The sequence below is a fragment of the Mustela erminea genome, chromosome 1 (assembly GCF_009829155.1).
Source record: "Mustela erminea isolate mMusErm1 chromosome 1, mMusErm1.Pri, whole genome shotgun sequence".
Classification (NCBI taxonomy): domain Eukaryota; kingdom Metazoa; phylum Chordata; class Mammalia; order Carnivora; family Mustelidae; genus Mustela; species Mustela erminea.
The window spans coordinates 89,277,079-89,294,475 of NC_045614.1; the positions used below are offsets into that span (position 1 = coordinate 89,277,079).

The 17,397-nt window shown below is 41.5% G+C and overlaps 1 protein-coding gene and 1 pseudogene across 4 annotated transcripts in view; both read left to right on the forward strand.

Moving 5' to 3' along the window:
- The window catches only part of NEK11 (NIMA related kinase 11), a 258,711-nt gene that overhangs the window by 199,322 nt on the left and 41,992 nt on the right, over window positions 1-17,397 (forward strand). For 3 of the 4 annotated variants that reach the window (XM_032333018.1, XM_032332991.1, XM_032333000.1), the window contains exon 14: window positions 8,817-8,913. The exons of the other annotated variant lie outside the window; for it this stretch is intronic. In XM_032333018.1, coding sequence (XP_032188909.1) covers window positions 8,817-8,913 — 97 coding nt within the window. The remainder of the gene's footprint in view (window positions 1-8,816; window positions 8,914-17,397) is intronic. 4 annotated transcript variants of the gene reach the window in all.
- Window positions 3,163-3,487, forward strand: LOC116567311 (annotated as a pseudogene).

Here is a 17,397-nt window from a genome sequence, read left to right on the forward strand (position 1 = left end):
ATAGCTCTGTGACCTTGAGCAAGCCACACTAGCCTCTCTTGGCCTCAGTTTCCCCATCCATAAGATGAGACAAGTTGGCATGAAAAGGTCTATAGTCACTTCCAGCTCAGAATCATGAAGTTTCTCATGAAGTTTGTCTAGGCCAGAAGTTGATAAACTATAGCCCGCAGGTCAAATCTGTGTCAGTATTTGAATAAGAGTTTACTGGGACACAGCCATGCTCCTTTATTTACCTCTTGTCTATGGCTGTTTTCATGCTATAACCGCAGAGTTGAGTAGTCGCAACAGAGATTGTTTGCTTGCAAGTCTAAAACTACTTGGCTCTCTACCGAAAAAGTTTGCCAGCCCATTGGCAAATCTTCCATCATGTTCCACTCCAAAGAGTAAGGGAGACAATATGGGCCACGAGGACATGCCTTTGCAAAAATTTGGGCCAAGGGGACAACTGTATTTCTGGAGTATTCCTGAGGCACTTGCAGGACAGGAGAGGGTAAAAGATTAGGAGAGAAACATCCTACACGTACGGTGCACGAAGGGCAGAGTCTGCAAGGATTCCTGAGTAAGCAGTGTCCCAGGTGCTTATGTGGGATCTCGTTTGCCAAAATGTCCAGCCCTGCAGTCCCTGCATCAGCTCTTTATCGCCCACGTGGGAGGAGGTTTTGCAGGGAGGGCAAATGAAGCTTTCACTTTTACTATCAAGGTCATCCATCCAGGCACAGAGCTGGGGGGAGTAAATGAGTAAGTAAATGTGTAAAGGGAAATTTTGAAGGAAATGAGAGAAGAATCTCTCTCTGCTGGTGAAATGTCACAATCATCAAGCTGTCGCTCCTTCGGGGAGAATAGAGAGCTCTGCTGGTAAGAGACCACAGAAGTAGGAGGAAGCCTGACAATATTACTATGACGAGCTATGTTCTGCCCCCTTACAGAACACAGCTCCTGGTTGCTGACTGTGTCTTCATATCGTCTTGTGTTCATCTCACTGTCAAAACATCCCCCAGGGGTAGTGTCAAGTGTTCTAATCCTCCTCATCCTGTGTTTGGCAGGTGGGGAAAGACTTCGAGATGATTTTGCTGATGTTTCAGAGTGCCTGCAGCTCTGACTGTTGCTGCCAGCCATTTGCCTCTTAATATTTGGTCCTTCTGGTTTCTCTTCATGTTGTTATTAGTATTAGTGTTGCCTTCCCAAAGAAATTACACTCCACTGGAGGTCCAGAGAGATGTCTTCTACCAGATCTTAGAAAGTTCCATCTGAGAGAAGGTCCTCTGTCTAATGAAACTCCTTAAATATATTATGAGCAAACTGAGGCTCAAGGAGGTGACCTGAGGGGCTTTGTAGCCAGTGAGAGTAGAACTAGAACAATAACTGTGGTCCTCTAACTTAAAGGTTAGTGCTTTTTCCACAGACCCTTAGTACCCTTCTTTGTAGCATGGTGTCTTATGTCAACATACAGAGCCCTCCTGGTGACCATCTAGACAGATACTCTGTCTTCCCCAATATATTGCAAGTTCTTTCTGGGTTAAAAACAATGGCTACTATTTACATTACCTTTGAATTTATTTTTTTTTAAAGATTTTTATTTACTTATTTGACACAGAGAGAGAGATCACAAGTAGGCAGAGAGGAAGGGAAACAGGCTCCCCGCTGAGCAGAGAGCCTATGCAGGGCTGGATCCCAGGACCCTGGGATCATGACCTGTGCCGAAGGCAGAGGCTTTAACCCACTGAGCCACCCACATGTCCCTACATTACCTTTGAATTTAACTCCTACCTTTGAGCATCTAAAATAGAACCCCTCCCTTAAGAAACTAGAAGAAGATGAGAAAATTAAACCCAAAACAAGCAGAAGGGAGGAAATAATAAAGACTAGAGTGGAAATATATGAAATAACAACTAGACAATCAATAGAAGACACTGACAAGACCAAAAATCCTTTTAAAGGATCAACAGAATTAATAAATCTTTAGCCATAATGTCCAAAGAAGTAAGAAATAAGACTCAAATTCATGAATCAGGAATTAAAGGAAGGACATTACTACCACCCTTAAGGAAATGAAACATTATAAGGGCATACTATGGACAACAGTATGCCAGCAAATTAGATAACTTGGAGGAAATAGAAAAATGTCTAGAAAAACACAAATTACCAAAACTGAGTCAATTACAAAAAATCTGAATAGATCTCTAACAAGTAGATCAAATTAGTAAACTAAAAACTAGATGGCTTCACTGGTGAATTCTGCCAGATATTCAAAGAATTAATACCAAGTCTTTACAAGCTCTTCCAAAAAATGGAATATGAGCCAACACTTCCCAGCTTCTTCTATGAAGTCGTTCTTTGATACCAAAACCAGACTAAGACATCACAAGAACAAACAAAACTAAGAGCCAATATCCATCAGGAATATATGTGCGAAAATCATCAACAAAATACTACTAAAATGAATCCAGCAACATTAAGAAAAGAAAAAGGATTGTACTTGATGACCAAGTAGGAGTTATCTGAAGAATGCAAGGGCCATCTAACGTCAGAAAATCAATTAAGAAATAAAACATGCAAAAATAATGAATACTGTTATGCTGGAAATAAAAAAAAAAAAAGAAATAAAACATACAGGTAGAATAAAGGGCAAAAACAATATGATCATCTCAATAGATGCAGAAAAAACACTTGACAAAGTCCAACATCCTTTCTTAATAAAAAACACTCAAGAAACTAAGAATGGAAAGGAAGTTCCTAAACCTAATAAAGGGCATTTATGAACACACCTATAGCTAATTCATTCTTAATGATGTAAGAATGAATGTTTTCCCCCTAAGAACAGGAACAAGACAAAAACTTCATTCACCACTTCCATTTAGCAGTGTGCTAGAGGGAAATTAGGCAAGGGGAAGAAATAAAAGGCATCCAGTTTGGAAAAGAAGTAAATTACATCTATTTGCAGATACGTGCTCTTGTGCATAGGAAACCCTAAGAAATCCACTAGAAACTATTAGCACTAATAAAGAAATTAAGCAAGATTGCAGGATACAAAATCAATACACTAAAACCACTGTATTTTTATACATAGTAGAGAACATTTCAAAAATGAAATTAAGAAAACAATTCTATCTATGATAGGATCAGGAATAAAATACTTAGGTATAGGTCACTGCTGTGACGATGATGGCCAGGAGACTGGCTCCCTTCCTCAAAGATGCCTGGACCAAGATGCTGCTGCTGGTGGGGTCCTTACTATAATTCTGCCAACTCTCAGCCCATCCACCAAATATACATCATGATCAACCAGGCCACACCCTACAACTATCCAGGGGCCCCCATCCCCAGAGATGATGGAAACATGTCCAATGTGCCCAGCCACCCCCAGAATTCCCAGGGCCCAAGCTTGGAGTAGCTGAAAAAATTGTCAGCACCTCCAGTGATATGGCCCTGTCTCCTGTGGCCCCCTCCCTGGCGGCCTTCCCTGTGGCCAATAAAATGTGAAAAGTGACCCTCCATCCAAAAAAGAATAAAATACTTGGGTATAAATTTAATATGATACATGCCTTATGCTGAGATGAACTTTGGAGGTACAAAGATGAACAAAATAAAAAATATTATAGATAATATATTAAATGGAAGTTTAATATCTATAATAAATAAAGAACTACAACTCAACAACAAAAATACAAACATCTCAATTTTTAAATGGACAAAGGATTTGAATAGATATTTTTTCAAAGAAGATATATAAATGGCCAATAACCACATGAAAAGTCATTAGGGAAATGCAAATCAAAACCACAATGAGATGCCACTTCACTTCCACTAGGATGGCCATGGTTTAAAAACCAGAAAACGACAGTGTTGGTGAAGATGTGGAGAATCCTCACACACTAATTGTGGGGAGGTAAAATAGTGTAGCTGCTGTGGAAAACAGTTTGGTGATTCCTCAATCAGCTAAATATAGAATTTTCATACCACCCAACAATTCCTCTCCTAGGTACACACTCAAAACCATAGAAAATGGGTACTCATATACTTGTATGCCAATGTTTATTGTAGCATTACTCATAATACCCAAAGAGTGGAAACAACTGCGTGTCCATCAACAGATGAATGGATAAACAAAATGTGATGTATACATACAATAAATATTATTTGTCCATAGAGAGGAAGTCTTGCTAATGCCACACATTGATGGACCTTGAAAATAGTGTGCTTAGTGAAATAAGCCAGATCCAGAAGAACACATATTGTATGATTTCATTTACATGAAATCATTTATCTAGAACCGTAAAATTCACAGACACAGGAAGTGATTAGAGGTAAGTAGGGACTTGAGGGAGAGGTGCGTGGGGAATTATTGTTTCATGATTATAGAGTTTCTGTTTGGGGTGATGCAAAAGTTTTGGAAATAGGTAGTGTTGATAGTTGCACATGGCAAATGTCCTTGATGCCATTGAATTGTACACTTAAAAATGGATTAAGAAGTTAAAAAAATAATAAAGATAAACAGGACATAATCTGTATACTCAGGGAGCTTACTAACTGGCTGGAAAAGTATAAGGGAGTGGAGTAACAGATACATCTCTGTGACTACGAGTGTTAGAAAGCAAACCATGGCAGGCAGCACCTCAGTAACACCCGGTCCAGTGGCTGCTGTAGAATGGATATGTGCTCTGGGAAAGTTCTAGTAGGGTCGCCAACACCTAGGACTGTGGAATTTTTTTTAAAAAGCCTGGTTTCAGGCTTTGTCATGTGTCATTTCCAGCTATGTCATGTGTCAGTTGTAATGAACTTGGGTAACTTACTTACTGTCTCAAAACTCACTCATTGAAAAATATGCCTACTTCCCAGGACCCTCACATGCCATGATACAGGGAAGCTGCTCAGCACAGGGCCTGGCACTTGTCTACTAAAAAGGGGCTAGCCATCACTATTTTTTTTTTTTAATGATGAATTGAGATGAATTTGGATAGAAATTAAATTTTTAAAAGACCATGAACTAAGTACCGAAATACAAGTCCCACACCAGAGACAGGAAGGTACAGGGACTAAGGATGGAAAGCTGAGGTGAGCTGTGGAAGTATGGGACCCAGGAAAGGAGGACAGGAGAGAGCTGCCCGTGACAGGGCTCAGAGTAGAGAGACGAGAATTTGAGGGAGACAGACCCCTGGCTCAATGACATGAGGGAAGAGCATAGTTGATTTAAAAGGAAACTCACCAGAACCACCAAGTGGCATCTGTTTGCAGCTATGTTTCCCTAATGCGACAGGTCCTACCAGGGAAGGATGGGGATGGAGGAAGGAAGCGAGAACTCAAACTCTTCCATGTTACATTTCCTGTCACCACGTTCTTTTCAAAATGTCTGGACCCTCCATTTTAAGATGAACCCGTAGTCTGAACCAGGAGCATAGTGGAATTCTCCATGGCATGACCATAGTCACCCTCCCTTTATTCTAATGGGGTCACAGTCCCCTTGTAAGGAACACACAGCCCACGCACTGAGTGGCTAGAAGGAAGCAGGACATGGCTGCCATTTGATCCCCTGCTCTTCTCTGGCTTGAGGCTGAAGTCAAAGCCACTTAACACCTACCACAGGGCTTTTCCCAGAGGCGCACCCGAGTCAAACATCTTCAGAACTCACCACTGGTGGAATAGACTGGCCAGTTCTATTGTTCTTGTAGGAAATTTGTGAATCCATACATGCACCTAGCATTACGTGTCTTGCATTTATGTACTATTTCCAAGGCCATGAACCTTCTGTTGAAATTAAATAAAAAACTATTAATTTTAGAAAATCACAAGGATTAAGGATTCATCTACTTTTTAAGTCTGAGAAAGCAGAGCTCTGGAACCGGAGCGTCACGGGCCTGCAACCAGTGGAGTTGCGTGGTGTCCCAGACTCAGGAGGAGGGCCTTGCACTTGGCGTTTAGTAAAATCCCTAGTAATTTTATCTTCGGATTTGTGGTTTTATGAGTGAAGTCTAATGGGACAATGGAACCTATGCTGGGGGCTTGAAGCCTCACTTGTATGCTGCCACCAGCCCCCCGCTTGGGAAAGTTCTCCATCACCCACTCCCTAACTACTGGCCCCCACCACCCTCCTTTCCTTATGGGGGCCTGTGCACAGATAGGAGGGATCAGGGGCTGGTGGGGTCCTTGAGCCCCTGCAAGGGTCTTCACCCTTCTTGCGAGTATCTGTTCCTGTTCCTGAGGGAGAACATTAAATGCCCCATAAAAAAACAGGTCCACAGGGGCCTGGGTGGCTCAGTTGGTTAAGTGACTGCCTTTGGTTCAGCTCATGATCCTGGAGTCCCGGGATCAAGTTCTGCATCGGGCTCTCTGCTCGGCAGGGAGTCTGTTTCTCCCTCTGACCCTTCCCCTTCTCATGCCCTCTCTCTCATTTTCTCTCTCTCAAATAAGTAAATAAAATCTTTAAAAAAAAAAAAATCATTGTCCTAGTTTCTTTAAAAACAAAACCAAAAACAAGTCCACAGAGAGAAACAGAAGAAAGAAATCAGCTTTTCTCTTGCCTCTTGAAAGGGGGGCCTTGCGCTGTCATTCAGCTATGGGCCCCACACATTAGGTAACTAGCCCATCTAGAGCCTTGTCAAAAAGTGGCCTGAGGACTAACAACATTGGTATCAATTGGAAGTTTGTTTGCAATGCAGAATTCCAGGTCCTACCCACATCTACTAAGGCAGAATCTCCGTTTTTAACGAGATCGCTAGGTGATTCATATCGCATTGAAGTTTGAAAGCAGGGGTCTAGAACACACTCGGATTCAGTGACTCTTGGATTCAGCTAATAAGCTGAAGTCTATGATTATAGTGTAGTCATTTTTATTGTGATTGCAAAATGTGTTGTCCTTCTCTTTGACATAAAGCAACGGCTATTCATGGTGAAAGGTGGGATGGGGAGGAAAAAGCCTGGCCAATAAGAAAAACTAAAAAAGGAATTGTTCTGAGCACCAGGCTTTGCCAGCGCTGGTGCTTGAAATGTTATTTGCCCTGATTTCTACTCTTGGGCTCAAGGCTTAACATCTTCCCAGCAAAGCTGAGAGCCCTACTGAGGGGCATTGAGGCCACATTAGAATAAACTGCAGCTCTCCTGAAAATTTCTTTGACCTTTATTTGCATTAAGTCTTCAGGACTCACCAGCTCTCTGGAAGAGAAGGGAAAGCAGCACCTTCTATTTAGTCTTGGCAGAACTGGTTTTTGAGCTTGCGTTTTACTTGGCATGGCATGTTTATTGTTTTAGTAACTTCTCAGGATCTAGGAAAGATGATTATAAAAAGCAACCAACAAGAACATGAAACGAACCCCCCTGTGCCACCTCTCCTCCTCACAAAAGCTTTCCTTGGGGAAAAGCAGCTGTCCTGGCCAGAGCTGGTGGGAGGGGAAAGCTGAAGTAAAGCTTCTATCTGAGGCCGGGGAAGGCTGAGCAAGTCTCCGTGTGGAAGGGGTAATCTCCAGGAGTGAGCGGAAGGGGAGCAATCACTCACTGGCACTTGTGTCTTAAAGTGGGACCATAACTGGTAATGTACCAGGAAGAGCAGGGTGTTTATTTAACTACGTGTGAAGGCGCCCTTTATAGAATTCATACCTGTCGATCCAGTCCCTTCACATCTAAGGGTAGAGGCTGAGAAAAGATCAGAGATTCTGACAAAGAGTTAAATAGGAGAGTATTCATCTCAACGACAGCCATAAGAGTGAGCGGTTCAAAGTGAGATGCATGCCCTCCAGGGGGGTGTACAAAAGAAAGATATATTTGAAGAATATTAGAATTTGCATTTAATTTTTCAAAAAAATATAAGAAGAAAGCTTTGCTAATATGTAATATGGGAACTGGCTGTCACTCCCTCATTTGGTCCCTAAATCAGTCACGTGTTATAAGAAATCGGGTCGGAAGAGTGGGAATGTCCCAACATGGGTCCCTTCTGGGACATAGCAACTATGTGGATAGAACTTATAAATGAATATTAGGCCATTCCATGTTTTTTTTTTTCTCCTGATGGAGTATGAGGCACCTGGTGGGGGGTATAAGGAATGTACAGGCAGATTCTGCCCCAGCTCCAGGAAAGATATTATACAAATCCTACTCTGGAGGACCCCAGCCCTTGCTCAGGGGCCCACATTGGCTTCTTAATGGAAAATCGTGTGGTTTCACTTGATGGACTATTTCTTTCCCTAAGGTTCCAACATGCCTTGTGAGAGCCTCCGGGGTTTATCAGTAGAAGCTGGAGCGCTCTCAGCAGATTTCATTAACACTGCAGCTCTCGTTAGTAATGCTTTACCTCATGAACCCAGTTTTGACCTTCTGCTGCATTCTGCTGAAGTTCACGGCTGTAGGTGAACGCCCCCAGTCAGCATCTTGCTTTCCATTGCAAAAAAGCAATGCTGAGATGTGGGATTAAGATAAAGGGAAAACTAAGTCTATTAGAAAAACTGTCTCAGCCATCTGAGCCAATACCACACCTGCTGAAAGTGCCTGCCAAGGGCTCCTCAGGAATGCTGGCTTTGCCATCAGTGCATTTCCCTGCGAGTTTGCTAATATAAAGCCCATCTTTTAAATAATGGTGTTCTGTTTAAATAATCCTTTTGGAGAGAGGCTTGGTCCTAGAATTCCTTGTGTATATTAAAACTATAAATAATCTTGTCATTGGGCATAAATCTCCTTAATGTGCATGTCATAATTGAATTCATCTCCAATTAATGTAGCTTTACCTAGTGGCAAAGGTGGATTAACTTCTGTTTTCTGATTGCCCTTGAATGCTGCCTCCAAGTTGCTGGAGTGCTGATGATGTCAGTAAGTGCTGTGCATTGATTTTTCAGATACAAGGACCATCACCAGCACAGCTGCAGACGTGTCCCCGAGACCAATGGTGTTCAACAGCCCAGCGGCTAGGAGCAAGATGAAACACATGAGGGAGTAAGTTGCATGCCACCTGAGACCTAGGAGAGTGGAGTGTGAGCCCTGTTGACATAGAGTGTGATCCTATCATGTAACGCTATTCCACTTGGTCTTGAAAATAATAGCTGTGCTTTTCTAGAAGTGAAGGTGAATGGAATGTGTAAAAAAAAAAAAAATCAGTTGGAAAGGGCTGCAGCTGTGTGGAAAACTCAAACTTAAAAATATAAGAAGAAAGCTTTGTCTGAGTGTGTACCCACCCCTCCCCCAAATTCATATGTTGAAATCCTAATCTCCAGAGGAGATGGTATTAGTAGTTTGCATTTGGAAAGTGTGTAAATCATCAGTCCTTGTGAATGGGATTAGTGCCTTATAGCGCAGGTTCCAGAGAGTTCCCCAGCCACTTCTGCCATGTGGAGACACAGGGAGGAGGTGTTGGCTTTGAACCAGGAAGAGCGGAAGGGGCGGCCCTCACCAGAAGGCAAGTGTGTGGGTGCTTTGATCTTGGACTTCCCAGCCTCCAGAGCTGTGAGCAACACATTTCTGTTGTTGAAAAGCTACCCAGTCTATGGTATTTTACAGCAGCCCTAAAGAATAAAGACAGCACCTGTTACGGACTTCTTGGCAAAGGAGAAATACCTAGCCTCCTAGTCTAAATTTTCCTGTACAATTCATGTCTTTAGATCAGTGGTTGGCAAATTCTCTCTGCAGGGGGATAGATAGTAAATAGTTTAGGCTCTGTGGGCCGTAGAGTTTCTGTCACAATTACTTAACTCTGCTATTGTTACACAAAAGCAACCTTAGGGGCACTTGAGTGGCTCAGTGGGTTAACTGTCTGCGTTCGGCTCAGGTCATGATCTCAGAGTCCGAGGACTCTGAGGTAGCCTCAGATCTGGCTCCCTCCTCAGCAAGGAGTCTGCTTCTCCCTTTCCCTCTGCCCCTACTCCTGCTTGTGTGTGTGCACTCTCTCTCTCAAATAAATAAACAAGTAAATAAAATATATTAAAAAAGAAGAAGAAGCCTTAGACAACATATAATTACATAAGCATGGCTGTGCTTCAAAAAAATATCATTTTAGACTGAAGTTTGAATTTTGTGTAATTTTCAGGTATCACAAAACATTATTTTGATTTTTTTCAACCACTTAAAAATGTAAAAACAATTCTTAGCTCACAAGATGTAAAAAAATAGGTGGCAGACCAGAGATTTGGCCTGTGGGCTCTATAGTTTGAAGACCCCTCCTACAGATGTCCCAACTCAGAAAATTTCTAAAATTGACTTCCTGTGTTGGTAGTGCTCATGCACAGTTAGGGAAGTTTGGCAAGTATTATGTTTCAGTCAATTTGTGTTTATATTGCTCTTGCAACACCATACATCACCATACGGATTCATGTTTGAAAGCAAAGGAGAAAAAGTGCTGAAAATTATTTCTAACCCTAAAGCTGGTAATGTGTTCACATGCTTATTGTTTTAAGGCCTGCTTCTGTCTGAGTGGCCCCCTAGTAACCGAGTTACTATGGTAACAAGTGACGCCCAGGAGCTGGAAGTGAGAAGGGGTTTGGACTAAACTTTCTTGCCTCTGCTTTCTTCCACTTTTCCTTGCTCAGAGGAGATTATGGAGAAGGCTTTGTTAATCTCCCAGTTGATAATCTTCAAAGAAAAGCTACTTAACTATTTTGCCCTTAAAATTTAATAATGTGGTATTGTGGGATTTTTGATCTAAGACTTCATTAATTTTGCAGAGTACATAACATCCCATTTGCTAGCATATTATGAAATGCTTTAAATAATTAAAATGAAAGTAGTTCTGGCAAAATAAATGACAAAGATATGTTCTAGCGATTTCAGCCCTGGTATTTTTTTTCCCCCCTCCTTGTTGCTTGACTAAATTTGAATTTGACCAGTTATTTTCTGGCTCATAGAGTTTGGGTTCTTTCCCCGTGGTTGGTATTGCTTCTCTGGCAGAATAACCTGCCATCCCCTCATACCCCATGTCACAAAGCCCTGTACCATTCCAGAAAAGACAAAAAAGGAAATTGAAGCCACAGGGCTGAGTATCTTTTGAGGTTATTATGCTTCCTGTTCTAAGACTTAGAACACAGCCAGAAGAGAGGGGATCTTGCCATTGTTTCACATTCTTTGCCCAGTAATGTACTGTGTGCTCTGCGTGTGGACAACTGTTGGGACATAAAGAGTAATGAATGACCTGTATCCCAAGGAACTTACAAGGCAGACAAAGCACTAAACTTCAAGGTGGAAAGTTAAATGACAACACAATGGTTTTGTAATATGAGATAACAGTTCCGAAGAGCCCCCAAGAGGGACCATGCCCATGTGCCAAATGGAGCAGATGGTGAGAGCTTTGAGGTCAGAAAGGGGAAGTCAGGGAGGCCTCTGGGAGAAGTGGGAACTTGACTTTGTCCTTAAGAGAGGTGGAATTTGGAAAGGTAAATAGAAGGGAAGGAAGGCTGGAAGCCAACAGATTTGGAGTCCAAGTCATGGCTTCACCAATAAATGGCTTTCTGACCTTAGGCAAGTAATTTTCAAAGGTTCTGTTTCCTCATCTGCAAAATGGTCACAGTTGGGTCCCTGGAAAGGTAGACTTGGAGGTGGGGATTACTGTGCGGGAGATTTGTGAGGGAGTGTTCATGAGGCCGCCACATGTAGCAAGGAGGGGAAGGAAGGGGACTGGGCACAGGGACACATCAGGCTGTGACCCGGTCTCACTGGAGGCCACAGTGGACCCTACAGAGAGCTCTGAAGCAGGGATGGCCCCATAGAACCCTCCTGAACTGGGGCTAGAAGGCCAGGCCTCTACAGCCCCAAGTCAATAAGCCCTGGATGTGGGCTGTCCTGGGAAGGGACTGTGACTCAGCAAGACATTCTTTGGCCAAGGTTCTCCACCAGTGGTACCCCCAGCGGCCGGAGAGTACCTGCAGCACCTGCTGTGATGAGTAAGTGATGTAATGCAGAGAAAACTGATACATACAAGAGGCCTTCTTGAGGAAAAGTCAAGTATTCAGTACCTATCATTAAGGAGTAAAGAAGATCGCTTTTTATTCAAAAGAATATAAGGAAGGAAATGAAAGGGATATATTTTAGGAATACTGACTGTATCAGGTTAATCATGTTAATTTTTAAAAAATTGGTTTTGAGAGGCATCTGAGAGGCTCAGTTGGTTAAGCGACTGCCTTCAGCTCTGGTCATGATCCCAGAGTCCTGTGATCAAGTCCCACGTCGGACTCCCAGCTCCATGGAGAGTCTGCTTCTCCCTCTGACCTTCTTCCCTCTCATGCTCTCTCTCACTTTCTCTCTCTCAAATAAATAAATAAAATCTTCAAAAGAAAAACCAAAAAAAATTGATTTTGAAAAAGATTAAGCCTATAGAAATGTTGAATGAATAGCATGATACATACTGACATGTGCTTCACCTAGATTCACCGGTTGGTAACATTTTGCCACATTTGCATAATCTCTTCATATCTATCTATATAATGTAGACATATATTTATACATTAATATAATTGTTATTGTTACTGTGACATTTGGGAATAAATTTTTTTCATCATGATTTTTCACACCTAAATATTTACATGTGAAACTCCTAAGAATGGGGACATTCTCATATATAACCTCAGTAAATGATTAAACTTAAGATATTTCAAATTTATATATATGATATAATATACTAATCAACATTCAAATTTCACGGATTGACCAAATAATGTCCTTTATAACAAATTTTTTTTGTGATCCGGGATACAAGCCAGTTTCACACATTTCATATAGTTGCTTTGTGTCTTTGGTATCATTTACTCTGAAACAGTTCCTTAGTTTTTTGTTATCTTTCATGACATTTTTGAAGAGTACAGGTGGGTTATTTTGTCGGCTGTCCCTCAATTTGGGTTTGTCTCATATTCCTTTATGATTAGATCTAGGTTTTACATTTTGTATGCTATTCTATATAAGTGATTCTGTGTCCTTCTGAATTTTTTTTAAAGATTTATTTATTTGAGAGGGAATGAGAGTGGGGTGTGGGGAGAGGAGCAGAGAGAGAAGGAGAGAGAATCCCAAACAGACTCCATGCTGAGTGCAAGCCCAGTTGGGGCTCAGTCTCACCACCCAAGGTCAGGACCTGAGCCAAAACCAAGAGTCAAATGCTCAACCGACAGCACCACCCAGGCGCCCCTCCTTCTGAATTTTGAAAAATTTACTTTGGGAACTTGCAGACATACAAAAAGTAGTCTGACTCATTAGTCAGACCAACAATTATCAACCAATGGTAAACCTTGCTTTATCTCTACTCCCAACTATTCTCCCATGTTGAGTCCCATTCACCATATCTTGTCATCTGTTTATTTTTCAATAATATGTGAATATTTTTATTTTTTATTTTTATTAACATATAATGTATTATTTGCCCCAGGGGTACAGGTCTGTGAATCATCAGTCTTACACAATTCACAGCACTCACCATAGCACATACCCTCCCCAGTGTCCATCACCCAGCTGCGCTATCCCTACCACCACCCCCAACCCCAGCAACCCTCAGTTTGTTTCGTGAGATTAAGAGTCTCTTATGGTTTGTCTCCCTCCTGATCCCATCTGGTTTCATTTTTTTCCCCTCTCTTCCCCCAACAACCCTCTGTCATGCCTCTCAAATTCCTCATATCAGGGAGATCATATAATAATTGTCTTTCTCTGATTAACTTATTTTACTCAGCAGTAATATGTGAATTTGAACTTGCTCTTTAACATCTCCCTTTTGGACGTACATGAGACATTTCAGACTCAGGATGTCCAAAACTGAACCCCTGACTTCCCTCCCCAAACTGCTCTTCCACAGCCTTCCCCATCTTTACATAAGGATGGTAAGATCTAGGGTAGAACAAACCTTCTGGCTCAGTTATCAGTGCCCCTCCAGGCTTACTGTGTGATGATATAAGGCTATCAGGCCAGTGGCTTCATCATCTCCTACTGTGAGAAAGCGAAGCTCTATAAGGAAATTGGGGAGCAACACATGTAGTGATCCTAACACCATGTTTCTTCAAGTTCTCCCAAATGGGAGATCCTGAGGCTTAGTGAGCGTTCACATATGCAGTGCCAGGCATAGAGAAGACCCTAGCATAGTGGTCAGGTGGGGGAAGGTATGGGGCAGAGAGACAGCAGCTGCTTGAGTTTATATCTCTTCTTATTATTACTAGTATGCATCCTTGGACAAATTAGACAGCCTCCTTGTGCCTGAGAGTTCTCCTCCGTAAAGAAGAGCCAATAGTGGTTCCTGCTACATGGGGTTGTTGTGAGGTGATGTCCTGTTAAGATTATGAATACATGACTTGCACTTAGGATACTTCACAGCACATAGTAAGTGCTCAATAAATGTTAGCTCGTAAGATTCTCAATATACATGTGGTTACTTCCTCTTAAAAAGCCCCAAGTGAAGTATCTGAAGGTATTGGCATGTGTTACTCTGCTAAGTGATGTTTTATCCTTTAGGGCATTTGTGGGCGAAGAAGCTGTGAAGATATTTATATAGTGGTTTTCGTGGGTTTTTTTTAAGCATGCAAAAAGAAGCATCAGTTCTTTGGGAAAGTGTTTTGAAGTTGTTGAATATAAAACCAGCCCTTTACCATCATCCTCCAGCACTCAGTTTCCTGTCACGGCTACTTCTTACTTCTGCTGGGAGACCACTCCACAGATGAAACTCCCTGCTGGAGGCACAGGCAGCACTGGGCTCCCAGCAGCTGTGAGGTGGTGCCACTCATAGTCCGCAGAATCTCAAGAAGTCAGTATTGACTTCCTTTCTGACTAAGTAATTTCCATGCACATTTGAAGAGAGGTTCTATTCATGTATGGAAGGATGGATGGATGATTGGTTGGATGGATGGGTCTTTGTGGCTTCATAGGCCACTGTGGCTTCATGGGCCTCCTGAAGCTTGTACCCTCAGGGCAGGGGTTTTTGGATTTTTGTTGACAAGTTTTCTTTACAACCATTAGCTGGATTTGATTCCAGGCCTGGCTAGAGAATGGCCCAGTTGTTCAGCTTCCAGCTCTGAGGATAGTAAATGACACTGCTGTGGACAGGACCAGTCCTTTAACACACACAGGCCAAGACGATGTATCGTACCACAAAGGTGTTTTTCAGCATGAATGAACATTAGCTATGTGAGTAGTGTCCTCGGCTTTGCTGCTTAGAGTGTGCTCCACAGACCTACAGCACTGACATCACTTAGAAGCTTCTGAGAAAGGTGGAATCTCTGCCCTCACCACTCCTAAATTAGAATGTGCATTTTAGTAAGTTCTTTGGAGATTCATATATATATATTAAAATTTGAGAAGCACTAAATCCAAAGGATTTCACCCTGGGGGGAGTTTGTTACCAGAGTATGAATTAGGATCAATCTTAATAAAAGCCAAATATAATATAAAAATATATTTATGCTTTTAAAGCCTCAGTTTTTTAGACTTTTACTTGTGTCCTATTTACTTTAATAAGGAAGGTATAACTTATATTTAATAAAGCTCACCTTTTTTAGTATACAGTTCTATGAAATTTGACAAATGTGAACAAGAAAATTCACTTTTTTAGTATATTGTATATATAGTATATATACTATATAATTCTATCAATTTTGATAAGTGCATATAGTCATATAACCATCACCACAGTCGAGATTATGCAACAGTTTCTATAGAAGATTTTAGAACCTCCAAAAATTCCTTGTGCTTCCTCTTTGTAACCTATCTCTCCCATCATTGTCCTGTCATGTAACCCATCTCCCCATTGATCCATTTTCTGTTGCTACAGTTTTATCTTTTCCAGAATATCATAGAAATGAGCTCATCACTTAGCATCATAGGCCCCCATTGTAACTGGATGGTAGTTGTGGATATGGATCTAGATCTATGAATAGTTATATGCTAGACCCTTATAGTAGTTCTGAATTCCTTTGTTTCCCCTTAGAATTGCCACAAGGAGAGCCAGGTTTGGGGGATAGTTTCACACACCTCATGAGCAGTTGTCCTGAAGGTTTGTGGACCCACTAAACCTGCTATTAGAGGGACTCACCACCCAGGATATTCTGTAGATGAACATCTGGTTTCTTTGTCAGGGACTTTTCAGGTTCTTGCAGTGGCCAAGGGGCCTTAATGCCTGGGAACCATGGGGGGAAGGGTGGACTCTATTGTCCTTTCCAGTGGGACAAAGTTCTATGGATGGGAAACACCTCACTAAAACTCAGCCTGAGAATGGTCACCCATGGAGAAAGCCTAATGTTCTTGGGGAGCTTCTGAGTGCATTTTCCCGTTGGAAGATCAATGCCCTGAAAAACATCTGGGCCCTAAGAAATTTTCTTGATGAGAAGGATGGCAGCTCTTTGTAACCATAACTCTGAATCATCTCTACATTGGCCATTCATGCACTGGACACAGGAAGACAAAATATTTGCCTATGTGGACATATGTCTCCTCTTTGAAATACAGTAATACATATATCAGCCTTCTTGAAGTTGTCCACAGCTCACTGAAGCTCTGGGGGTTTTTTGAGGCCTTTTTACCCCCCTCTCTCTGTTTCATTTTAGTTTCTATGCCTGTCTTTAATTTACTTAGTCTTTTCCTCTGCAGTGTCTGATCTGTTAATCCCAATCAGTGTATTTTTCATCTGAGATGTTGAAGTTTTCTTCTCTAGAAGTTTGGTTTGAATCTTTAAATATATATATCTATCTTTCATGTCATTGATTAACATTGTCAATTTTTCCTCTAGCTACTTGAACAAGTAGAATACAGTTAAATCATTTTAATGTCCTCATCTGCTAATTCTAATGTCTGTGTCATTTTTCAGTTGGTTTCGATTGACTGATTTTTTTCTCCTAATTGTAGGTAATATCTCTCTTTTCCTGGTATTCCAGGTCATGTTTGACTGAATGTCTGGCATTGTGAATTTTCCTTTGTTGGTGCTGGTTATTTTTGTATTCCAGCAAGCAGTCTTGAACTTTGTTTTAGGATTCAGTCAAGTTACTGGGAAACAGTTTGATACACTTGGGTCTTACTTCTGAGCTTTGTCTTGTAAGACCGTGGCAGCTTTTAGCCGTGGCTGATTACTGCCCATTATTGAGGTGCGACCCTTCTGTATACTCTACGTAATGGCCAGTGAATTGTCAGGTTTAATAACAAGGGACAATTTGGCAGGTGTGAAGAGGCACTATTCCTGGCCCTGTGTGAGCTCCAAGTACTTTTCTCTTTTTAACTCTTCTGCATGGTTCTTTCCTTCACCTCAGTAATTTCCTTGCACGCATGCAACCCATCTATATTTAGCTAAATCATTAGTCTCTGTATGGGTGTATAAAGGTATACACCTTTATGGGTGTATAAAGGTATGTTTGTTTCAAATATTTAGAAACAGCTTTTGTGGTTACTTTTGTTTATTAATTACGTAAAGTGGTTCCATGAGTCCAAACTCAAATCCATAAAAAGGCATATTTAAGGAAGATAGCTTCTATCCTTGAC